Source organism: Melanotaenia boesemani, chromosome 4, assembly GCF_017639745.1.
Source record: "Melanotaenia boesemani isolate fMelBoe1 chromosome 4, fMelBoe1.pri, whole genome shotgun sequence".
Classification (NCBI taxonomy): domain Eukaryota; kingdom Metazoa; phylum Chordata; class Actinopteri; order Atheriniformes; family Melanotaeniidae; genus Melanotaenia; species Melanotaenia boesemani.
The window spans coordinates 13,399,758-13,426,539 of NC_055685.1; the positions used below are offsets into that span (position 1 = coordinate 13,399,758).

The window sequence follows — 26,782 nt, forward strand, 5'->3', positions numbered from 1 at the left end:
TACTTACATGTCAAATAACAGAAACAAGGTAACTATTCCCTGGCTGCTGTCAATTATTCTATCCGTCACACCCTCTGCAGTTTTATCCCTTTCTTTCCCTTATGTCTGACTCCTTATCATGCAAGTAAGCGAGAGACTGAAGGAGGAAGAGAAAGGTGGGGGGGGGGTTACCTGTGCTGAGTGGCCCCACCTCTCCTCTTCTGGCCATTGAGAATGAGTAAACACCAAACCACCGCCACACTCCGCATGTCTCACTGCTGCTGCTGCCTGTCAACACCAAACGTCTGTGAATGGATAGAGACAGAAATATTTAGACAAGCGTGAAGCCAAAAGCAAGAAAACACTGACTGCCTCTCCTTGGTCTGTTCGTCAGTATCTGTGCTGGAATACAGGTAAGGTGTTAATGCCAACCTTGAGTAGTGTTTCTGTTTTTTTGTACTTAAAAACACAAGTTATTTAACTCGCTTTAAAACTGGCTTTTTTCCCTTCTCAACCTGCTCTTTGCTATTTTCTGTTATGAAAAACCATTTTTTCCTCGAAATGTTGCAAACTGACACTTCAAAGATAAATAACAAACTCCGCTGACCTTTGACCTTTTTCTTTTTGGATACTGTTTGTCTGCTATCACTTCATGTAGCAGAAATTGCTTCTGTGTGAGCCGTTTACCAGATTGACCTGTTACACCACCTAGAGCCAGGTTGATTGGAAAAAGACAACAAGCCACTTAAACCAATCAGTGATAAGAATGGAGATCAAGGTGTCCTTACAATGCAACCAGTGGAACCAGTGGAGTGGCATGACACTGTATGTGTGTGTGTTTAAGGTGGGGTACAAAAAAAAAAGCTTCAGCAACTACACAGAGAAGCTGGTATAATAACCTATATACTTCCGGGTTCCTCGTCATATAATAGGTGGACTTTTGCCCCTGTGAGGAGAGCTGTTTGTTTTGTGTGTGTGCGAGATCTGAAATCATTCATCCTCTGAAGTTATATTTAGTAGTAAAAACAAAGCTATGCATGAAAGTATGAGCAGTCTTTTTTAGGATTTGTTCCTTATTTAAGGCACAAGTTTAAAGTAGAGGGCGGAAAAGTTATATGAGCCTTGTCTGGAGTCTGATGGACTTTTCTGTGTTTGTCAACGGGGTGGGCCCAAGTGAGCACAAAGTTTTGCTAAAACTCTGAAATAAGTGGGAATGTGAAAGATGCTCAAGAAGATCATTCATAGAAAGCCACTTAGTTTTGTTTAGTTTTTTATTTCTTAGCTTTAAAGCCCCTTCTGAGCATGTATTAATCCCCTAAAATATAATCTGAAGCTATGTTTGCGAGTCAGTTGTATCTATATGCAAAAAAACAAACAAACAAACAAACAAACAAACAAACAAACAAAAAAAACAACAACAAAAAACAAAACAAAAGTACAGACATCCTGGTTTAACCACCATCACCATCCTTCTTTAATACCTGATGCAGAGGTAGCTCAGCACCATATTAATGTTTACACACATTAAGTTGCTGTTATGTCAAAATGTGCTACACTGTTGAAACAAATCAGAAATTTCCTTCTGGGGTCAATAAAATATTTTTCAAACAGACTAAATTTATCTGTCAATCTGTGCTGCCCCATCATAAAAGAATAACACACATATTTTTCAAAGGATTCACAGTTTTGTGTTGTCAACAAATTGTTTAAAGCTCATTAATCAACATATATGTGGATAAATAATCTTTAAACTAACCGAAGATTTATAGGCATGGTCTTAAACTATGCAACCTTATACAGTATATTAATGCAAGGATGATGATTTGACAGTATAAATAACCTTCAGGGTAGCATGGATTTATGGGTGTGTCCAGAACCCCACATAGAAATGACATTTTTATGTTGTGTAGATGCGCAGAAAGCATAGGTAGGACATCTCGATGGGTAGGCTGAAATGTTGTAGAATCAACAGAGTGGTTACAACTCTGGACCTCTTGAGGCAGTGTCCTGCAGGTTTTAGATGTTTCCCTGCTGCCACACACCTGATTCAAATAATGGGTTGTTAAGAGGCTTGTGCTAAACTTGACAACAAGCTGCTGAAAAATCATTTAATTTGAATAATGTGTGTTGCAGCAGGGAAACATCAAAAATCTGCAGGACACTCGCATAAGAGGTCTGGAGCTGGTGATCCCTAGGTTAGAGAGATGCAATCTACCATGCCAGCTTCCCCCTTACCACTTAGCCTCATTTTATTTCCCTGGAAGCACATCATTTGCAAATCAGCTTCAACCCCCTAAGCCACCTCCTTATTTTTATGTACGACTCCTAAATGCGACAAAGGCACATCAGTCCTGACATGAATAACGTGCACAAAATTCTATAAGTTACTCAGGATAGGACATTTTGAAGCTTTTGCCATGAAAAAAATCTCTCATAACCTTAAACCTGCTTGACTATGGTAACATGTTTTTCCTTAGAATGTGAGGTAGAGTTAGCTTGGGGTTTGTGGGGCCTAGTCAATATTACCCCAACCGGACAAGCTAGTGCTAAACTAGCAAGTGACCGCTAGTTTAGCTTAAAGCTGTGTCACTGCTGCTAGCAGGTGCCAGTTCACTTACTTTACCAAACCTGTAGCTTGCAGCTAATGTCTTTCTAGCTTGTTTTTTTATGGCTTATCCAAAATGGCTGTAAAAACTTCAGATTGGTTGCTTCAGTCTTTTACATGGAACATATAGGCTGTCTGGCTTTGTGTCTTTGAGACTGGAGGTTGTGCAGATTCACAGCAGAAACCTTCAGCCATAGCACTGATTGCTAAAGTGCTCATGATGTGTCTTGTAATATAGCGTACAATAAAAACATTGTATCGTCATGTTAACATGGTTAAAATACTTTTTTTGGATTGGAATAGATTGGATTGGCTCGCTAATCTCATTTTACAGACGCAATTTATTAGCAATTTCTATTCAATGTGGAGCAATGTCTCCATTCTATATGCCATAGTAAATCACCTTTGACTAAAAGTGTTTTTTAAGTATTTTTAATAAATTTTTCAACTAAACATTGAAAAATAGACAATAAGAAGGAAAGAAACAAAAGAAAAAAGACCCAACATAGAATAATACAAGTGTTTTTAATGAATGGAAACTAGCATTTGAATCATTTCAAGACTCCAGTTTTACTAAAAAAAGAAAGAAGAAAAACATCTTATTTTCATAAATGGGTACTATATCATTCACCTGCGCATCACTTCATCTTCTACCTTTTGTAAAAACATCACAGCTCCTGTTTAATATGTTTTGCTCGTATTACCCCCCCCCCCCCCCGCCTTTAAAATCACAGTCTTTATCAACGAGTGTGACATGGTCAAAGTCAGGAGAGGCTGTTTGAAACAAAGTCCATTATAACCTTGAGCAGGCTAGCTGATTACCCCGAGGAATGTGTTTGTCTAAGGACGCAAAGCCCCTAAAGCTAAAGCAGCTCTTCTGATTAGTGATGACTATGTATCTGAATGAGAGGCTCCTCTTTTTTATAACTGTTGCAGAGAATTTGATAAAAGTAGCTCTCAGTGACGGTGAAGAGGTTCTTTCTAGCATTGTTTCAAATCCTTACTTATGAGGCAGATTGTGGTGTTTTGAGTGACATTCGAGATAAATGTGAAGGTCTTGGAGGCAAGTTGGGGAGGGAGGAGCTCAAATTAAATGAACTGGAATCATCCCTCCTTGGTGAAGTTAGTGTGGGCTGGAAGCAGTCACTTACACACTCTGTCTGACCTGAAATTCTTCAGGCTGGTTGAACTTTTAAAGGATTTCTAGCACTAAGGGAAGCCTGTACATTTGGTCCCCCTCCTCTTTTTCTTTTTCATCATGCCTCTCTCACTCCTCTCCATCTGGTCTTCCTCCTCTTACCCCCAGCCCCCTCTATGCACACACTCTCCCTACTCTTTTCTTGATTTCATCCCTTTCTTCCCATCTTTCCTCCCCTCCCCCTCTCCGCTGCTTGTCTTTGAGCTTGGTTGAACCAGAGGAATGATGGTGACAGGTACATGGATGAGAGGAAGAAAAAAAGATGAAATTGAAGAGAAGGGGAGAATTGGGAACAGACGTTTGGACAATCATAAAGGTGTTCAGACATTGGAAAATGTGTGGACTCAAATGTAAATAATGTAATCTAAAATTCTTTAGATTCCTTCTTGTCAGTCAGCATTGTGACTTAATTCTCCATTGATCCTGTTGCAGTCAAGGCTCTTACAGCCGAGATCCACTACACGAGGACATGTGTCCTCTAAGGTCAGCCATGGTACTTACTTCACCATTGTCAAGTTAACAGTTTAATTTGCTTACCATCGGCTTTTTTGATGCACAGTGAGTGTGCAAGAAAAAAAAAACACACAAATGTCTTCTTTATGGTACTTATTCTGTGATGGATGTAATTATGATACATTATCCTGCTGGGCTTTTCAAGGATAAATGCTATCCTTGAAAATCCTTAAATGAACTTCGCATTTTTAAAGCAGTTTTTACTTCTGACTGGGAGAAATGACTTCCAGGAAAACACAGTGTCGCCTGAGTAGCACTGTGTGCTGCTAGGCGTCGTATGGCTGTGCAGAAAAAACAGCAGGACCTCGGGTCTTGTGACACGCTACTCATTTACTTATATGGATGACTTGTCATAATCAGTCATACAACCTCCTCAGCCAAGATACTGATTACCACTGCTGCTTTATTGCTAGTTTATTCTTGATTATTCATTGTTTTGCCCATGTAGCAGATTCCAGTATGCATCTGTGTGTGTGGGTGTGTGTGTGTGTGTGTGTGTGTCTGACCCTGGCCTTAATTTGGAACCAGCTTATCAGAGATATCCAACAAAGTCCAAAAGGCACTATCTTCTCTCCCCACTCTTGTGTGATTACTCTTGATTTAGCTGTGACTAATTGCGTCCCAGCTTAAACACGGAGTCAATTTGTGTGATGTGGCGTTAGCCATGAAAATTAGGCTGCTTTCATGATCAAAGACCAATCATAATCAATGCATGTGCTTGACCATTACATATACTATCCCTTTATAATGGGCTTAAAAGATAAATCAAATGACAGTCTTGTTGTCTTATTGTCAAAAAAGATGGAAAATCCCATAAACTCTTTATATTGTAGAATTAGTACAAACAATGTTTATGTTCTTATATTGCTTAGTATTTGGGTTGTCAGTTATATTTCATAGTACAGAAAGACCGTTTGTGTTTTAGTAGTACAGCTTTACCTGTAAGCGGAACTTTGTAGGAGTTGTTTAGTGTTCCGGGGGGAATTGTTTGTGTGTGATCGCTCGCTGGCCCTGGTGTGGACGTAAAACGTTCGTCTGCACTGGTGCTAGAGCGTTCAACAGTCTGTGATTGTCCCGCAGATTGTAAAGTGTTGTCATCTCCAGTAAAAGGAAGCTAAACGTTATATTCCTGGTCCGGAGTGTCTTTCATCTACACACAGCATCCAAAATATATCCTGTTAGCAAAAGCTAACAATTGGTGTCAGAAGTGGCTTCACAGTCAGGATTCAAGACGGAAAAGAACAGCCTCTTCACGTCGGACTAATCACTGGAGCAAATCCAAGGTAGTGAATCGCAATCAAACTGCAGTTAAGAAGAAAAAAATAAATAATCAAAAAGGTGCAGCCTTAGTCCTGTGGGCTACCCTCAGCGGCTAGCAACAAGTGCAAGCTACAGGACGGATGAACAGCTACACGCTGTGCAAGTGGCAAGCTGCCAAGCAAATCTACACTGCAAAAAGTGAGGAGCATGAGAAGATTTGACTGCACTGTAAAAGAAAGAAAAAAGGACTAACAAATAAACTTAATCAAAGACCATTTCAAGACAGTACATTTTGCCACAGCGGCTGGACAGTAAATAAAGTAAAAAAAAAAAAAAAAAAAAAAAAAGGAAAAATGGATGAGAATGAGGAATTACTGGGAGCTACAGCCGCATCCTTAGATCCAGGGCCTCCACCTTGGCTGCAGATGTTATTGGACCATCAGACCCAGCAGTTTAAACAGCTGCTGACACCAGTTCTCCAACATGTAACAACAGAGCAAGTAGGAGCAAATAAAGCCACATCCGCTCACCCAAGCAGCCAAGCCCCAGATGCTGCTGTTCTCCCCCACCCAACTCCTCAAGAACTGACAGAACAAACGAGCAACAGGTCAGATCCACCATTTGCAGCAGAATTAGAAGTAATTCGACAGAGGTCACGTAATTCAGGTCCTTATGCTTCAGCTACACACAACCCAGCTGTACGTCGCAGAGATGAACAAGTGCCCCAGCGCTCTGTCCCAGCCCGCACAGTTTCACATGACACTTATGACACTCATAACTACATTGGAAACCATCCTGACAGAGTGCAGCAACCTCCCTGCGAAGTCTCCAAAATCAAGCTTGCAACTTATGATGGCAAAGAGGACTGGGACTCATTTCTACTGCCCTTTGAGCGTCAGGCACGGAAGTGTGGTTGGACGGGGTTGCAGCGGGTGGATAAACTTCATGAGTGCCTACGGGGAGTTGCCATCCGTTATGTTTGCTCCCTACCCGAACACATTCGTGAAGACTACACTCTCCTTAAGGAGCAGCTCACTCAACGGTTTGGAGTAAAAGAACCACCCACAACTGTTCGCAGGAAACTGGGAGAGGTGCGCCAGGGGAAAGAGTCACCAGCAGAATTTGCAGAGGAAGTGCGACGACTAGTGAGTCTGGCATATCCTGGAACAGATTTGGCGCTACAGGATCAGCTTGCCACTGATGCCTTCTTAAAAGGACTAAAGAACCAAAAAGTAGCCTATGAGGTTATGAATCGAGACCCACAATCCCTGGCGGAGGCACAAAAGCTAGCAGAAGCTCATGAGCACAATTTCAAAGCAACTTTGGGCCGAGAGACTGAAACAAGAGCAGGAAGGGCAAGACGTATTTCCTGGGCAGATGAAGAAGAAAGCTTAACTGAGGACTTTTGTCCTGTTTCCCGACGCTTACAAGGCCCAAAGTATGTAACAGAGGAGCAGTTTAAAGTGCTCATCGACAGAGTGGAGCAGTTACATCTGAAGCTGGAACGTCTCCAGCCTGTGGTGAGGGACTGTGGAGGTGTGGCATCTGCATATGCTGGCAGAACGCAGGAACAAGAGCCTGATAGGAGATTGTCACTCCACCTACCTGCTCAAAATCCCAAAGTGCGACCACCTAGCCCAAGTCAGCTAGCCAAAATCACCTGTTTCCGCTGTGGAGAAGCAGGTCACATCGTCAGAGAGTGTTCAAGGTCGCCTAGTCCAACTCGCCAGAGGGCCATTCCCCGAACTACATCTGAAGCTGTCAAGAAGCCAGCAAACAAGGAGGAAAATCCTTTAAGCCCTCAGCTTGGACGCACTTCCAAAAGAGGTCCTAGTTTACAAATCGAAATGACAGTGAATGGCCTACCTGTTCAGGCAGTTGTTGACACTGGCGCAGAAGCCACAGTGATATCTGAAGAGGTTTACAACATGCTTCCAATGGAGGCACGGAAACCTCTTAATGAGACGTCTCTCCGTAATGCCGGAGTTGGGAGTACAATGTCTGCTTTGGGTGAACTGGAAGTGACACTGGAAATTGGGAGCCGCAAGTTCAAATGGAAAGTCTTTGTTGGTCAAATACATGACTCTCTCCTCCTTGGCCTCGATGCAATGCAAGCAGCTGAGATGACAGTTTTTGCTGGTCGCCAGGTGTTTGTAGGCAAAGAGCCAGTGCCCGCTCGTGTCGTTAAAGGAGGTGGTGAGGATTACTCTGTGGCACGTGTGCTTTTGGAAAGCAACATTACCCTGCCCCCTGAAAGTGAGTGTCTTGTGTGGGGTAGAGTTGATAAACCAAAACCCGGTCTCCCAGCTGTCCTGGAGCCATTAAACATAACTGAGGAGGTCTCATCAGGAAGTGTTGCCACCTACATGAACTCCAGAGTGCCAGTGAGGCTCTGTAATCTTTCAAGCACCAAAGCGTCCCTGCCCTGTGGGGTATGTGTTGGCATTTTGGTTGAGACTTTCCCAGATGATCTCTTTGTCATGTATTCCTCTGAAAACAACGAGCAAAAAAGCATGACAGATGAGGAAAGCAATAAAACAGCTGCTACAAAAATTGGGCGCGTGACAAGAAATGCAGTAGATTTACCAAACCACCTGCAAGCCCTGTACACATCAGCTAGCGAGGCTCTTAATGAAGATCAGCAAGCAGGACTGATCGAGTTGCTTATAAAGTACCAATCTCTTTTTGCAGCCAATGATACAGACCTGGGCCACCTCTCTGCTATTAGTCACAAGATTGACACTGGAGATGCTAGGCCAGTACGTCAGCCGGTCCGACGGACACCTCTTGGGTTTCAAGATGAGGATGAAAAGCACCTTAAAGAAATGCTGGAATCAGGAGTTGTTGTGCCGTCATCCTCTGAGTGGGCGTCACCGGTCGTTCTCGTTCGTAAAAAAGATGGTGGTGTGCGATGGTGCGTGGACTATCGGCGTCTGAATGCTATTACACTAAAGGATGCATATCCGCTGCCCAAAATAGATGAGTGTCTTGACGTCTTGGGGGAGTCCACTGTCTTCTCCACTTTGGATCTCCAGTGTGGATACTGGCAGATTGCTGTGGACCCTAAAGATCGCAGCAAAACAGCATTCATCACCCGCTATGGCCTCTATGAATACACCAGGATGCCATTTGGCCTCTGCAACGCACCTGGTACATTCCAGAGAGCCATGGAACTGGTCCTTCGAGGTTTTCAGTGGAAGACACTTCTCATCTACTTGGATGACATTATCATCCTGGGAAGAGGGGTCGAGCAGAATCTGCAGCACCTGGCTGAGGTTTTTGAACGTCTCCACAGTTATGGGCTGAAGCTGAAGCCAAAAAAATGTCAGCTGTTGAAAGACAAGGTCCTTTTTCTGGGACATGTGGTCAGTGGAGAGGGGATAAGCCCTAATCCAGAACTGATAAGAGATGTACAGGAGTGGCAGCCCCCCACAAATAAACAACAGCTGCAGGCTTTCCTGGGACTATGCAATTACTATCGCCGCTTTGTACCAGCCTTTGCTGAGCTTGCTGCTCCTCTTAACGGCCTCCTTAAGAAGACAGCAGAATTCTTTTGGGGCGAACCACAACAGGCAGCTTTTGTGAAACTCAAAGAGAGACTGGTTACTGCCCCTATTCTTGCTTACCCAGCAGCTGCAGGCAAATACATCCTGGACACTGATGCTTCCAGTCACAGCATTGGCGCAGTACTGTCACAAGTCCAATGGGGGGAGGAAAGAGTTATCTCTTTTGCTAGTAATCACCTCACTCCTGCACAGCAGAGATACTGTGTAACGAGACGAGAACTGCTGGCCATTGTCAGATACACAAGACAGTTTCGTCACTTTCTCCTTGGAAAAAAGTTCCTCCTCCGAACAGACCACTGCAGTCTTGCTTGGCTCTTCCGTTTCAAACATCCAGAGGGCCAGTTAGCTCGTTGGCTTGAAGAATTGAGCCAATATGACTTTGATATTGAGCATCGCTCAGGCCAAAGGCATTTAAATGCAGATGCACTGTCAAGGAGAGATGTTGAAGGCCTAGGACGCTGTGACTGCTACCAAGCAGGCAAGCAAGTAACAGATCTCCCATGCAAAGGGTGCTCACATTGTCAAAACCTGCATGAGCGATGGGCCCGATTCGAAGAAGATGTGGATGATGTTGTGCCACTGGTCATCAGACAGATCTCTGTGCAGGAGGTTGAAAACAATGGGGAGGGACAGCAGCAAATGGAAGTTGATCCTCCCAGTTGCAAAATAAACTGGTTGCAACCCCTGAGTCACCAACAGTTGGTGACAGCCCAAAAGGAGGACCCAGTACTCTCTATTTTACATGGCTGGAAAGAATCGGGAAATCTTCCAAGCAAAGAGCAAGTTGCAATCGAATGTCCAGCAGTGAGGAAGTACTGGCTCTGCTGGCCACAAATAGAGCTTCATGAAGGGGTTCTATATTACCGCTGGGAGAGTGTTGACGGCTGCGGTCCTTCCTTGTTGTTGATGGTTCCTGCTTCGCTGCAGGAAGAGGTCATGCAAGCTTGTCATGACCCCCCACACTCTGGGCATTTTGGAGAAGCAAAGACCCTTCAACGTCTACGACAAGCTTATCACTGGTACAGCATGGGAAGTGATCTTCATAGGTACATTTTAAAATGTCCCCCATGCAAAGCCCGGAAATCAAGCAGTCCCATGCAAAGGGCCAAACTTCAAACTTACCAGGCTGGAGCACCAATGGACCGGTTGCACTTGGATGTATTGGGCCCTTTTCCCACCTCATCTACTGGAAACAAGTACATCTTGGTCATCATGGACCAGTTTACTAGGTGGGTGGAGGCATTTCCAGTCCAAGACCAAAGTGCAGAAACAACGGCCAAAACACTGGTCAACGACTTCATCTCACGTTTTGGAGCCCCCTTGGAGCTTCACACAGACCAAGGTCGTAACTTCGAAAGTGCACTGTTCAAAGAGGTCTGTCGGCTGTTTCAGATCTCCAAGACCCGCACTACACCATACCATCCTGCTTCAAATGGACAGGCGGAGCGATTTAATCGCACACTTCTTCAGATGATCCGCTGCTATGTCGACCAAGATCAGAAGAACTGGGATGAACATCTGCCCCTACTAACAGCAGCGTATCGTAGTGCCCAAAATTCTAGTACTGGTTTCTCACCCAACATGTTAATGCTGGGAAGAGAGGTGCATCAGCCACAGGATATTTGGCTTGGAGTGGCAGAACAGAAACACAGTGGGAAAGAGCCTCCAGAGTATGTGCACAATCTTGAAGAGAACCTATGTAAGGTCCATGAGGTGGCTCGACAGCATCTCCGTACTGCTCTACTCAGGCAGAAGAAGACTCACGACTTAAGAGCTCAACAGCACAACTACAATGTAGGAGACCTTGTGTACATAAGAGACAACACAAAAAAGAAGGGGTTTAGTCCTAAGTTGCAAGCCCCCTGGAAAGGGCCATGTATAGTGAAGGCCCGTTGTGGACCTGTACTGTATGAGCTCTTGACTCAACGTGGAAAGAAAGTCATGCACCACGATCAGATAAAACCTTACACCAGTGATGTGATCCCCACATGGATAAGGCGACAAAGACATCTAGCTCTGCCAGAGAACCAGGATGCAGTCTTTGAGCCCGAGGAAACTATGGTTGTCCATAAGACATTGTCTGCTGACGATATCAGTGACAATGGATCAAAGTTACCAGGATTTGTGCAACGGGACAGAAAAAACAAACGTCAAGTTGCAGCACGTAGACGGAGACTCTCCACTCGGCATCAGCAGCAGATGGAACCACATACTTCATCTGATGAGGAGATGCGACGATCAACGGTGCGAAAAACTCTTCGAGGACGGAAGATACGAACCCCAGCTCGATATCAGGATGGTTGGACTGAATGACTCTTTAAAATAATTAGGACAACTAAATAGTAATGTCAAGTTGTAGGCAGTTAAGTTCAGGTAGTTCCTGTTAGGTTATTGTGGGTAAACTTTGACCCTTCATTTGGTATGACGCCGAAGAGACTCGGTGTGGTTTAAAAGGGGGGGTAGTGTAGAATTAGTACAAACAATGTTTATGTTCTTATATTGCTTAGTATTTGGGTTGTCAGTTATATTTCATAGTACAGAAAGACCGTTTGTGTTTTAGTAGTACAGCTTTACCTGTAAGCGGAACTTTGTAGGAGTTGTTTAGTGTTCCGGGGGGAATTGTTTGTGTGTGATCGCTCGCTGGCCCTGGTGTGGACGTAAAACGTTCGTCTGCACTGGTGCTAGAGCGTTCAACAGTCTGTGATTGTCCCGCAGATTGTAAAGTGTTGTCATCTCCAGTAAAAGGAAGCTAAACGTTATATTCCTGGTCCGGAGTGTCTTTCATCTACACACAGCATCCAAAATATATCCTGTTAGCAAAAGCTAACAATATCTTTGGACTTGACATCAACTGTTGTTTTACCAGTACATTTACATTACATTGAAACATTAAATGCCAAAATCCCCTTTTTACAGATTAAAGTCGATATTCATGTCCCCATTTTAAAGGTTTCTATGTAAAGTAAGAATGTGTTATTATGTCTTCTCTATTAAACCATCTGAAGGAGTTGGTGTGAAAATAAGTGATAACTGAATAATGATTTAGAGGACAGGTCCAATGATTAAAGGAACAAGAATAAATGTTTTAGTCTATCTTTCCAGGCTCGCTGTGGGGTTTAACAGTTAACTGCTGACCTGATGTCCTGATGGCTCTGCTGTTCAGTCACCAGAACACCCGAACCATGTGAAGCGTATCCCCATTCTGATTGGCTCTCGCTAATGACTGACAGTTAATCTTTGATTTTGACTAACCTTGTTGGCTTTGAGGGAAACCTGATTTCACCAACTGGCCTCCTCATTCATCGTGTTGAGTGGTCAACATGACTAGAAAGTCAATTTACATGCCAGTTGATAAATAACCAGAAAAAATACACATAGATCAACACATATTATTACAACAACACAGTTTCTATACACAAAGTGGGTACAAATTCCCTTGAAATAGGATTAAACCATAACAGCATGAAAATGCACATAATGACTCTTTTCAAAACAGCACAATCTCAGTGTACTGGTTTATTCTTCAGTTAGTGAAAACTGTTTCTTTTATAATATTTCTTGTTACCCTAATTTTCTGTCTGCTGCTATAAGCCCTTCTAACATATTAATAGCTCTACCAGTTCAAGCATAAGCCCAGTTTAGTCAACACCCTCCCTCTTTGGTGTTATAAACATCTATCATATCATTCTAATATTTGAAATACTTATTTTTTATGTGAAATTGTCTCATGCTGCTGTCTTGACCTGGTGTTCCTGGAAGAAGAGATCTTACATCTCAGTTGGGATCCAACTGGTTGAATAAAAGAGAAATTAATAATAATATTTTTTTTAAAAAGAGGATAAATTAGCTGCTCATCTGCTTGTAGGACCAGAATGACAACCAGTTTGGTTTTCAGTTGTAACTGTTTTGTAATCAAATTACATAATCTGGGTTAGATGTAATCCATTACCCAGCCCTGATCTTTATGCTAAACAGGCTTTCTTCTTGCGTGTTTGCTCAGTCTTTAGTTTCAATAGCTGTTGAAATTTAGCATGCGGTTGACCACACACAGTTTTATCCTTCTTCCATTTTTCCTCTTTCTCTTTCTTCCTTAAATGAGTTTAGGGAGAGTTTTCAAACAGAAACTCTCCACAAACTGAGCACTCGACCTCTCATTTGGTCGTTGTTTTCCCTCCTATCTGCTCTCTTGACTGCTCAGGAAGGTGTGTGTTGTTTGCTTTAGTTAAGCTGTGCTAGGAACGTGTTCTCCGTTGTTATGTACAAAAAACACACACACACACAGACGCCTGAATATACACACACATTTACACATGGTTAGGAGTCATGTGCTGACATGACATAAATCAGTTCAGTGGTTACTCCCAGTCGGAATTTCCAAATGTCACTTTGACTGGGACATGCAAGCCTTTTCCCCTTTTCCTGCCTTTTCCCACATTACTGCATCACTAAGCAGAAAACCCTTCAAGCCATCAAAACTACATTTCCCATCATACATCGTTTTATTCTTCAGCATCACCTAATTTATTTCTTCATGGTTAAAAAAAAAACAAAAAACAAAAAAGCTTTGACGATGGTATTTTCAACTATGAATAAAAGTAAAGCTGTATTAACAGCAGGGGGGAAAGTATCTGCTAAGTACAGCACGTTGAACACTTGATTAGATAATTACTTTCCAGCTTTGTTTACATCTTCGTGTATCATAAAAGCAACTTTTAATACACGCCAAGACACAAATACTGTTCACTAAAGTACCTGTTTTAGCTCCACCCTCATCAGCCCTCATGGCTGCAGCTTTGGCTCAGTGTGTGTGTGTGTGTGTGTTAGTGTAGAGGAGGCTGGACTCTGTGCTCAGTGCCCTGCTGTACCTGTCTCTCATGGAGGTGGACTAACACTCCCAGAGCAGGCGGCCAGGCAGCGGAGCGCTGTGAAGCAACAGGGGTAGCTATCCTCTTATCTGACCTCTTTCTGCTTCTGCTTCCTCTTCTCTTTCCCACCACCATCCCTCTGCGATGACATTATCTTTCTTAATGTTTTTGCTCTGTTCCAGTCTCACTTCCCCTCTCTTTTTCCTTTTGCCTCAACTGTAGAGGGACTTGTCCTTCAATGGCACCTTTGTGCGGCTTGAAACTGTATTAGGAATCTTTTTAATCACTTATGTCTATTAATCTGTCTCAGATTTAAAGGATACCTTAGTCTGCGTTTGCATGAGTCATCTAGTGTCCCACCTGCTGCTGGTGTGTGTAACTGCAGCAGATTGAGGCTTGCATTTTAAGCGTTATTGTTTGGTTCATCCTGTTCTGCTGAGTTGTGACACTGTCATCAGTGGCTGCTGGCTGTGAATCAGTCACCTAAACACATCCACTAATATGGCAGCGTCCCGAGGCCTGTTTTCCTCAGTAAGCTGGACCACTGTCAGTCAGGGCAACAGCTAACTGAGAGGAGCATAGTTTCTTACTGTTGTGCATGTGCATAGATGTTTCTAGCTCCTTAATCTGCATTAAACTGTGGGGGTGGTGGGGTTTGCTTACTTAAAAACTTCTGAACAAATCTCCAGATTTTTCTGAGATTTTTCTCAGTGGCAGACTTAATTCGACATCAGGACATAGACAAAACAAGTACTGAGCTTTTCCTCTTTTACACTGCAAATGACTACACTTTATAAGGTTATATATTATTTGTTTATTTGTGGGAAAAACAAGAGGATTTACCAGCAGCAGTCATTCAGTGATTATGAAATTATCTATAAAAGAGCCCATGAAAGCTTTTTGGTCCCCTCATAAAACAATCCAGTCCTGAGTAACAAGCTGTCAATATGTAGTGAATCAGGTGCTTCTATTGCTCATAAACATTACCTAATGGACAATTTCCATGGCAATAACTGGAACACTAACTTCCTTCACCGCTCGCTGGCTACTCCTTCCCTTCTAAGGTCATAACCTTTGACCAGGTGAACTCTGTGTCTGAGCTCTGATTATGTTTAACCTGACAACTGCTGACTGTTCCTGTTATGCACCAGCAAAAGAAGTTAAAATCAGAGCAAAGGAATCACCTATTCAACCTAAGAGCTCATAACTTTCCATAACCACCCCCCCATTTTTTTTTTACTAACTGAAACATCATCTGTAAATCTTTATGTCCTCTGAGCAAAGGCTGTGATTTGTGTTCACTGAAGTTAATCATCTACCTGGCTGTACCTCAGGTTTCCTCCTTGCCTCTTTCACTCGCACATATGCAGGCTTGCATGCACATCCTCCATGAACAAAGTTAAAGCTTTCTCACAGCTGGTGTTGCAAACATATTCCTTGTTTTTGGCTAAAAATAATATCTTTGTTCTTTTATATTGTATTTTTCCCCTGCTGCCTTTGTTGCTTCCTGTTATATTTATTTTTGGTAAATTTTTTCAGACACACTTCAATGCCACACACACAGCAACTATTCTCATATCTTTGATTTTCACTTCACTTCTGTCACAGTCAGCACTGAGGAAGGTTGGAATATCTCTGAGTGGTCAACAGCAGGAAACAGGTCAGCTCTCTCTAAGACAAAAAAGGTTCTGACACACACCAACGATTACCAGTAAAAGGGATTTGTGTGTGTGTGTGTGTGTGTGTCACCCCTATGTGTTGACCTCAGTGTGTTACACAGCTTCATTTTTATCACCTTGCAGAGCTCCCAAAGTGAATATTGTCCTCCCTTTGTCATCAGGCTGACAAGATAAGACTGATAAGACATGGAGTTGTGTTAGCATGTCACCATGATAGGAGGAACAGAGAGAGGGCACAGTGAGCTGTCGGAGCAGGGAAATAAATCAAAACAGAGACAAATTATTACGAAAGTGATAAAATGTTGTCAGCTTTTAGCACCTTGTTGACTGATAGGTCTTATTTCCTTGTAGTAAAGGAAAACTCTAGCTTCACTGACCAGAATCACTACCTTTTCTTTTATTCTTTTGTTTGAAATTTATACGTTTATAAAGACTCATGTCATCTGGACCTGAGTCAATACCCGCTAAAGACAGAGGCGGAAATAGCAGCATGTGTTTCCTCACACTCAGCTTTTGCCCTGTTTTGACCTTCTTGTCAAAATAGTTGAAAAAGTCCACATCAACCACTAATGCAGTTTAAATGTGTCCCCTGTAAGTTTTTTTTTTCAGTCCATTTCATTCTTTCAAGTTTGTGTCATTTTTATCTTTACATGAGTAAAACTAAGCCCTCAAGCCTTGTGGGGAACTAGCAAATAAACAGGTGCCTGTGTGTGTGGGAGAGTACAATTTTGGGTCAGGTCAAATGAGTGTGCATGTTACCATGGTTGCTTGGCTTTATAGTTTTTCACCTTTGATGATGGTCTTACCTGTCTCCATCAACGTCCAGGCAATCTTGCATCACTGACAAGATGTTGTTCCTTTGCATTCAGGACATTAGGTTGGAAGAAAAGACGTAACTGTTGTATCTTTGATCGGTTGCTTTGGCGTTGTGCACTGAGGGGAGATTTGGGGATTTAAAATGCTGTGGATTTTTCCGTTCTGAATGCTGGCTGTGTTGGAAAATAACAGAGTAAGAGGTTTATGTTTTGGAAGCCGATTTCTGATTGTTCTCTGTTACTCTTTTAGGGCTTTGACCCTTAATGAAACCACACACACACACACACACACACACACACACACACACACACACACACACACACACACACACACACACACACACACACACACACAGAAATACACACATTAAAAGCTGCACCCACACACTGAATTACATTCATATCGATAAGAGGGTTGAAAGTCCAACACCGTCTGGTGGTGTGTGTGTGTGTGTGTATATGTGTGCATGGGTGTCTGTGTGCAACAAGTTCTGTATAATATAAATCAATGTTCGCAGCTTTTGTCCCAGTATGGGGTCATATTTCATAAAGAATTCCTTGTATAGCTTAACTCCAACTTTTCTTACTTCTGACACACACACACACACACACGCACACACACTGAGCATGTGACCCAGACATACTCAGTGAACCTTGAGCTCGAATTTTCAGGGTTTACAGTCCTTCATCCTCTCTGATAGGGGTCAGAGATCAGCATGGGATCTGAGGGACTCAACAAAACAAGGTTGTAAAACTGCTGATAGGGGAAGGCGCCCTGAGGATTTATGGATGCTGTATTTCCACTGCTACTTTCAGGTCACATTATGTGTCTTGGTTGGTTTGTCTGTAATCATGCATGCTGTACAAGCTGTTAATAATTTTGCTCCACCTTAGCAAGCAGGGTTTTTGTGGGCTTTTGTTGTTGAAATTGTATTTTCTGATCAATACTGTGTTTTCTTGTTTTTCTTCTTCCTATCCTTCCTTTCTCTGTCTTTCCAGCAGCTGTTGAATATCATTACTTAAATGAACTTGTCTATTTTTTTCTCTTCAGGCCCCAGATCTGATTGGATGGTTTTGTCAGAATGACAGCCGAAGATCCTGCTTCCTCCTCGACCATGAGCAATAACGCTGCCCCTTCCAAACCCTCTGGTGCCTCCCACCATTCCCTCCATGGGCAGATCAACATCCCCGAGGGTGTTGCAGGAGCTCCCAACGAGGCTGCACTGGTGGCCTTGATGGAGCGCACGGGCTACACTATGGTGCAGGAAAACGGTCAACGCAAATACGGCCCCCCTCCAGGTTGGAGTGGTCAATCTCCTCCTCGGGGATGTGAAATCTTTGTTGGCAAGATCCCACGAGACGTTTATGAGGATGAGTTGGTTCCAGTGTTTGAGTCTGTAGGACGCATCTACGAGATGCGTCTGATGATGGACTTTGATGGGAAAAACCGAGGTTACGCATTTGTGATGTACACAGAGAAGCACGAGGCCAAGAGGGCCGTGCGGGAGCTGAATAACTATGAGGTGCGGCCAGGGCGGCTGCTGGGGGTCTGCTCCTCTGTGGACAACTGCCGTCTTTTCATTGGTGGCATTCCCAAAACCAAGAAGCGTGAGGAGATCCTGGAGGAAGTCTCCAAGGTGACGGAAGGCGTGTTAGATGTGATAGTTTATGCCAGCGCTGCAGACAAGATGAAGAACCGTGGCTTTGCCTTTGTAGAGTATGAGTCACATCGTGCAGCCGCCATGGCTCGCAGGAAGTTGATGCCGGGGCGTATTCAGCTGTGGGGCCACCAGATTGCAGTAGACTGGGCGGAGCCAGAAATTGATGTAGATGAAGATGTGATGGAAACAGTGAAGATTCTCTATGTCAGAAATCTAATGATGGAAACAAGCGAGGAGACAATTAGACAGGTGGGACTTACTTGTCACCTTTTCATTTGGGGGAATCTAAGAATAAGTTGACATGCCTTTTTTGCTTAATTTCCTATCATGTTCTGCCTGACATACACAGTTTTATCTCTCTTTTTAATCAACTAATCAGATAACATTTCTCCTTTTTTTTTTTTTTTTTGTTTACTAGGTTTTTAGCCAGTGGAACCCTGGATGTGTGGAGCGTGTGAAGAAAATCCGCGATTATGCTTTTGTCCACTTTACATCCCGGGATGATGCTGTTCTTGCTATGGACAACCTCAATGGTACAGAGATAGAAGGGTCCTGCATCGAGGTGACACTTGCCAAACCAGTAGATAAAGAGCAGTACTCGCGCCAGAAGGCCTCCAAAGGTGGCGTTTCTGCCACCCCAGAAGCTACTCAGCAGAGCTACGTTTATCAGTGTGACCCCTACACATTGGCTTACTATGGTTATCCCTACAACACCCTCATTGGACCGAACAGAGACTACTTTGTGAAAGGTTAGAGTTAATTTTTTTTAATGTTCTTTTAATGATCAGGTGCAAAAGCAGAAACTCTTTGAGCCAATGTTTTGCCTAAGGCTTAATAATGACTAGAAGATGTTAGAGCAATGAAAACACAGTCATTTCATATGATTTATAAATGTCCTCAATGATGAGAAATTAATGATTTAATCTTGGATGACAAGACTTTCACAGTTTTAAAAAATCTTTAACTTGATTAGTTTGTGGCTGAAAATCAGAGACTTGTTTGTAAAAAAAACAGAAAGACAAAACAAGCTGATGGACCAATGAATGCTAATCCCGTTATCTTACATGATTGATTTAATGTGGTCTTGCGTGGGATGAGGATAATCTATTTGACTTTCAACAATCATTGTGTTTTGGTTTTCTCTCCAAAGGATCCCCAATGATACAGAACAATGGTAATCTCTCACATCCATATTCCTACCTATGCCTTTAATGAACAATAAGCTTTCTTGCCATGTGACAAACTTTACATTTTCTAACACCATCCTTTTCCTGCTGTGCTGTCACCTCCCATTTCATGCTGAGTTATTGCAAGGCCCTCACCAAAGCGCCAAACATTTAGAGTATTTCACATTGCTTGTACTTGCATAACCCTATCTGATTAATAGAATCAGGAAGGATAGTACTCAGGCGGAACAAATTGAGCAGAAGACCTCCACACAAATCCTGAGTAAATATTGCTGAACCTTTCCAGTAACAACCATCTTGTACAAGAAGCTAAACAAGTCTCTTACATAAGGATTCCTAAATTCAAAGTCAAGTGCCCCTTCAAAAGTAGTCTAAGTCATAAACCACAACTCCTGTCAACATACTACTTTAATTGTATTTTTAAGCAGGTACTATGAGAGGTCGTGGTCGTGCTGCTGCAGGTAATCGTACCCCTGGGCCGCGTGGGTCATACCTCGGAGGTTACTCTGCCGGTCGTGGTATCTACAGCCGCTACCACGAGGGCAAGACCAAGCAGCTTGAAAAGTCCTATGAGCTGATGCCCAGTCTGGAGCTTGCTGCCTCTGTCAACCCAGTTGGCATCAAACCTGGCACAAGTCAGTGAGACAGACTGAACCGTCCATGTCCTTGCCCATCTCCAAAGCCTTTTTACTAAACCTCTCTCCTTTGTGGTTTGAGGAACCCTTTTGTGAATAAGCATGATAGCTGTTGCTGGATGGTCATGTGCAGAAAGACTTCCCTCTATTTGATTTACAGAAAACATAAATAAGATTAAATATCTGTACTCCAGCATGACCAGAAAGTAGCTGCTTTATTCAATTCCTTGTTCTATCCTTTTCCTCCTCATTAGAAATTTGTCTTTTCGGGCATCCAGACACAAAACAGCGCTATGTTGAAGAAACTTAAAGGGCTGCATTGGTTGGTGCTTGTTTTAATCTAAACATTTTAAAGATTGGAGGCAATCTAGGATTTAAATTATACAATTTTGCCATTTTTTTTAGGTTTTACTGCTACTAATGCAGTAGCTCCACAGAAATGAAAGAAAACCTTTTTCCCACACAGCGCTGTTATCTGTCTGAAAATGCTTGTTCTTCCACCACTGCACTTCACACATAGACGCAGCTCCAACTATGACTTTTGAAAGATGGTTGATATTAGTTTTCCGTTTTAGAAAGCAGTAAAACACTGCAATAAAAAAACACAATTCTTTAATTCACAAAAAACTAAATTCTCTATATTGCATATGAAGCTTTCTACCTTGTTAAACTTCATCAGTTTCAGTCAAAGAGGAGCTGGCAGTCCAAACTAAACAAACAAGCTACAGATGATCTCATCCACTCATCGCTGAAAGGATAATGCCAGTGTTATGAAGATTTGTGGGTTATTTTCAACAACATGAGAGAGGTGTTACAACAAAATTGTGAGACACTTCCTCCTGCTAAATTAAATTTTGTTTTCCTGCCAGTAAGCGGAAAGAAATGTGGCTGCACTGGTGCAAAATTCTAGGCAGAAACACAACTCAAATAAGACGTGAAAAAAACAGAAGCAGGGAATGTAGTTACACATGGTTTTATGTGACTGTAGATTGATGAGTGAGTTAAGACTTTACAGAGAGAAATTCAGTATGTTCAGTATTTATCAACACTGGCCTCATCCTTCGGTCTTCAATTTTTTTTTCCAAATTTACTAATCCAAATTGTTTGTCATAATTAAATTTAACTGCCAGTCATTGCTATTAATGCCATGTACTGGGTGATCACAGGCTTGGTTTGTAAAGTGCATTTTACTGACATTGCTTCTGAAAAAAAATGACCTCAAACTGGAGTTTGGTTTTGCTCCCACTCTGTGTGGAATCACAGGATCTCCACCAGATTAAAAAGACTTTTGTGTATCTGAAACAATGACTGATGTTGTGTTTGCCGTTGTGTGTGTGTGTGTGTGTGTGTGTGCATGATGAAAGAAGGGGGTTAACACACAGTTGAGCACCATCATAATCCAAATCACACCCCAACGCCAGTTTGTGTTACTTATTTTTCTCCTGTTGCCTAAACTGTATCCTTCACCCCATCTTTAGTAGTTTTCTTCAGTACTTCAATATTCTCTTCATAGATTGCTTTCTGATCTCAGCATGACCGCATGCATGTTTCAACATGGCTGCATGTTTGTGACTTGTCTCTTGTTGTACTTTATCAGGGTCCAATCTGTTATCCAGCCTTTCATTTTTACTTTCTGTGTGCAGTGGCATTGCCTGCACTAGGTGCACAGTACCCAGTGTTCAGTGCCGCTCCTGCTGCCAAGCTGATGGAGGAGGGGAAAGTGCACACAGTGGAACATCTTATCAGCCCTCTGGCCATGCAACATCCCGAACACACCACTGCCTCTGCTGCTGCCGCTGCTGCCACAGTCCTACCCGCCGTGTCAACACCTCCACCTTTCCAGGTGTGTCTTATGACACAGAAGTATGCTTAATGTTGATAAAGCTGTAGAATATCCCCAAAATAAGCAGATGTTTAAGAAAGTGTTACTGTGTCTGTAATAAGTTATTACATTATTTGCTGGTTATTATGTTACTAGTCGATGTTTAATAAAGAATCCTCTGAAAATGTAATAACTGCAGCTGTTAATTTTCTGATAAATGAATAGGACTGCATGTCTTGGAAATAAAACATTTTTTGCAGTATTTCTGCAGTTTGCAAAATATTATAATGAATGGCATAGTTAGGGTTAGGATAAATCATGGATGTGTACACTGTAACGTTCTTAATTACAGTTGTGAGAGCCAGTTCCAGTATTATTTATTGTGCAAAATCTTTATTTAGAATATTTTTTATTTGGTTAAATATGTAAATTCATAATTCCATGTCAGTGTCTCTGTTGGATGTTGCATAGTCAAACAAATTTTAAACCATATATTCAAAACTCCTTTCAAACATTTCTCAGGGATTCAGACCTTATTTGAAACTCTAACTAACTCAGTAGGTAATATAATGGCAATATTAAGCACAGACAATAAACTCTAATTTAGAAATGTAAACAGAAAAAAAAGCCCCAAACAAATTACATTATTGGCAAGTTATTATGTTACTGGTTATATTACAGTTAGAACAGGCAGAATTATGACATTATTGACATTACATAATTGCTAATTTCTTAGTTGCTGCATATCTTAATAATAATCATTTCTCTTTCTCTATTGTTACTCAGGGCCGTCCAATCACTCCTGTGTATGCTATGGCCCATAATGTACAGCGCATCCCCACAGCCGGCGGCCTGTATGGAGCTGGTTACGTTCCCATCACAAACTACGCTGCCAACACAGCAGCGCTGGCTGCTCTTCAGAAAAACGCAGCTGTGGCAGCTGCCGCATACGGAGGCTACACCGGCTATGCCATGCCACAGGCCTTCCCCGCCACGGCCTTCCAGCTGCCCATCCACGATGTCTACCAGACATACTGATTAGGAGGCTCGCGCCAAGTAATCCAGCCTGTGACTGAATGACATCTCAGCGGTGTGTGTCCCTCAACACAGAAGCATCTCATGAACTGAAGCTCCAAGGGAGCTTGTAGAAAATATTAAGAGCAAAGGCTGTGACAAGATGACATCTTCTATTTTGTTGCTGTCATCCTCAGTTTATCCAGAAACAGATAAGATGACCATCTCACTTAGGCTGTCACTTTTTTAAATATTTTTTAGCTGTTCATATCATCATAAACATAGAATACACCTTCCTCCTCTCCACCGATAACAACAACTCTCCATAAAACACCTTCACTTTCTGCCTGAACCCTGCTGTGTTGTTGCTATGGCAACGGGGCACTGAAGGTACATTCAAGTATTTATGAAGAGAAGATGCATATTTAAAGTTTTAGTGTTCATAGGCCTCTCTAGTTTTTTTATGGTGGTATTTGTTCTCAGAAAAAGACCTTTACATCAGAAAGTGTAAAAACAAAACAGAGAGCAAAGCGAGTTTAAAGGAAGTAAATGTACAACAGGAACTACTGATAAAAGAGGATTCCACTATCTTTGGATGTAGGCTACTAATATTTTGAAGCTTTTTTTCATTATTATTATTATTATTAATAATATATAGTATTTTAGACAGTTCCACATGCTGTAGGTGATGCTGCCAGTTCATGCTGGTTGAACTGGTTGAATGTGTGTGTTTTGAACATGCTTGTTTGGTACTTTTTGGTTCATTTAGTTTAACTTTGTTTTAGACATTTTAAATGAAGGTTTTAAATGTTTCAGGTATGTCTTAGTTTGTATACTTTTGTGTTCCTGGTTTAATTTACTGAAACATTTTTTTTGTTGTTTATTATGTCGACAGCTTATTTTGACAGAATCCTTATGGGAGAAAAACATGAAAGAGAACTGTAAAGACATTATGTGCATGCATATAATCCCCATCTTAAAATACTTTGCTGGTGGGGATTAAGACTGAATAGATGTCCCTCCCCCCCCTTGTTAACGTATTTTATTGTTGTTTTTAACTTTTGTATGGTGAACAAATATGGGGAGAAATTTAACATTTTTCTATAAGGACTAGGGCACTCCCATGTTTGCCAAAACTAACCAAAACACTTTATGTACTCCTGTGTGACAACTTTGGAAAGACTCTTTGTGCCTGACTACAGTGCCTTACATCCCCATATGGTTGGTACAAGTCAATGCTTTTCACTGTGCCTTTCACTTCAATGTGCTTTGACTTACTGTACTGTGGTAGTCAGATGTGATGAGGCTGCCTTTCCATTGTTGTCTCTCTGCTGAAAGCGCCTACATTAACACTCCCAAGTCTCCTCTTCATTTGTTGTCCTCCAAACTGCCGCTGACCAAGGTGCACTTACACATATTTATAACAGGCAAAAGTTTGCCACTTTAAGATGAAGAGATATTAAATGCAGAGCATGTACTTGAGGGTGGACATGAGTCATTTGACTGTTTGGGGTTTTTTTTTCAGTGTTTTTATCTCTAAAAGTTTTTCTTTACAGATAAAGAAGAGCATATAGAATAAGCCTTTTGAATGTTTAGCTGCTACTGGCAACATTCTCCAGTGTGCTGGAAAGAATTGTAAAAATGAACTTTTTTCTAATAACCGCTTGATTACCAGTTGCAAACAGGCAAGGGGCAAAAGAAAATAACATGCACACTGAAAATCATCAGTTAACTGAACACACACTTTTGGGCTTTGTGAAGCAACAGTGCTACCCACCACACTCCTGTGTTTCCATGTTTCAAAACACCTGATTGAAATGAATGAGCCATTTAGCAGAACCTGATAAACTGTTGGATCCATTTAATTTGAATCAGGCGTGTTGAAGCTGGGAAACATCTAAAACCTCTCGGGACCGCAGTTGTCCACCCCTGCCCTAGAGCAGTACCTCACCCGGAAATATTCACGTGGCCTTGCCATGTTTGAACTGCAACCCTTGAACTCCTTTAAGTCACTCTCACCAGCAGTAACACATATATCAAAACATATAAAACTTTTTTTGTTTTTCTTGTCTTTGAGCCCAGTTTTTATTCAGTGTATTTTACATTATTTTCTAGCCAATTCTTTTATTTTGGATAGCACACATTGAAATGGCATCATGGTTGAGATAAGTTATTACGCTGAAAACTGGAAAGTATAACCATATTTGTATGAATTTTTATCTCACTTCATCTCTTGTATTTTCTCTCCACTGAAACTGGATTTTAAGTAGAGAACTAACTACTGTTAACAGCTTTTATTATGATGACAATAAGTCTGGATTTATATATTTAATATATGCATTACATTTGTTGTGTCCTGTATGAAGTGAAAAGAAAAGGTATAATATATTCAGAAATGTATTTCTTTTCCTTATTTACACCTTGTGTAGGGATAAAACTCAGAGTAACAAAAGTAGAAAAAGCATTTTCTTGACCTTTTTTTTCTGTTAACGCCAAAGTAATGAATAGTTTTTAAACAGAGAAGTTTATTTTGCTTTTGTTATCAGTTATATACTTGGTGTTATATAAATGGGAACACAAAGAACCTTTAAGTTTAGCTGCATGTAGCAGTTTCAGTAAAGATTATAGCTGGCACACTGAGGTGTTACAACCCACGGGAACTTTGAGCTGGTGCTGTTGCAACTCTGCGTGTCAGTTGTGGCTAAACTACCGAAGGTCCAACAATGATTTAGCAGCAATTAAGATTTGACATGTAAAAAGGCAAATAACTGCATCCTTGTAATTCTGCCTTCCACTCCGAACTCTTGCTTTACTTTATTTTACTTGCATTAAACTCACACTGCAGCAGCAGCGGATGAAGGTGTCACGGCTGTAGAGTGGAACTACATATGCTGAGTCTCATAATAGGGGTTATCATTTAAACTCTTCCAGATATGTGCCTTATTGACAAGATGTTGTCTTTGCTACTACTTTCTATCTTAAAAGAAAAACTGCCTCATTGGTTTGTATCTGCATTGTCATATTTATAGTGATAAACTTCAGCAAATAAAGTGTTTTTGAGAGGATGCACTGCTTTTGTCAATCATTTTGACTGTGCCCTACACTGTATAAACCATGTCATCTAGCCTTAGTTTTAGATTAAAATGGATAACAACAGAATTTGCTAAAAAGATGAGAAGCTTGCTGAATGCTTCAGAGTCAGAGAACCCATCCCTGATTCATACATCAGCTATTGTTAAGCAATGTGTCACGGCGGAGAGAGAGGAGAAGGAGCACAGTGTTTGGACAATGTTTCATAAACTCCTCTGTGGCAGGTCAACTTTACTCTAGTTACATGCCGTACCCCAGCGAGAGCTTCAGGGAGGATTTAGATCACATGATGAGGTACAATATGAACTTAGGGGAGTTCAGATTTCTACACTGTCACATTTTAGCAGATTGGTCACCCGTTTCACCATTAAAATGTAGTTACAAAGGAGATGACGTTATGTTGGGTAAATAATGCTGTAAGAATCAATCCCACACCTGTGCATGTCTTTGTTCATCATTTCAGGCATCTATATTTAAATAAAAACTAAATGCAATGATCTTTGAGTAATATTAACTTTACACATTATTCAAAATTAATACAAAGAAAGACTACATTTTACAAACTGATGCTGAGAAATATGTTTTAAAAAGTTTCACTGAGGCAACAAAGGACTGGAAATATTTTGTAATAATAAATAAACGACCAATGAAACAACCAAGGAGTAATTGTATGAAGTAGCATGAGGAAAATATCCCAGAGCACCAAAGTTTTCTAAAGTTAAGATACAAAAAACTGTGGACAAGTAGATTAACGAATATAGAATAATTTCTCAATGTAAAGCCATAAAAAGACACTTGGGGATTTCATCATCTACAGAATATGATTAAGAGATTTGGAGAGTTTGGCCAACAAGGACAGAAACCAGTACTATCATATACTAAGTGACTTTTCT

At 41.6% G+C, this 26,782-nt stretch overlaps 1 protein-coding gene across 10 annotated transcripts in view; it reads left to right on the forward strand.

Moving 5' to 3' along the window:
* rbm47 (RNA binding motif protein 47) overlaps nucleotides 1-25,864 on the forward strand; it is a 38,832-nt gene extending 12,968 nt beyond the window's left edge. For 3 of the 10 annotated variants that reach the window (XM_041984195.1, XM_041984192.1, XM_041984191.1), the window contains 6 exons: nucleotides 17,532-18,390; nucleotides 18,560-18,890; nucleotides 19,292-19,315; nucleotides 19,754-19,963; nucleotides 21,607-21,806; nucleotides 22,572-25,864. In XM_041984195.1, coding sequence (XP_041840129.1) covers nucleotides 17,563-18,390; nucleotides 18,560-18,890; nucleotides 19,292-19,315; nucleotides 19,754-19,963; nucleotides 21,607-21,806; nucleotides 22,572-22,823 — 1,845 coding nt within the window. In that variant the 5' untranslated portion in view covers nucleotides 17,532-17,562 and the 3' untranslated portion in view covers nucleotides 22,824-25,864. Of the gene's footprint in view, nucleotides 1-265; nucleotides 393-13,970; nucleotides 14,060-17,531; nucleotides 18,391-18,559; nucleotides 18,891-19,291; nucleotides 19,316-19,753; nucleotides 19,964-21,606; nucleotides 21,807-22,571 lie in introns of those variants that run through there. The other 7 variants (XM_041984193.1, XM_041984194.1, XM_041984196.1 and 4 more) reach the window with 7 other exon arrangements.
* Nucleotides 25,865-26,782: the final 918 nt, after the last annotated feature.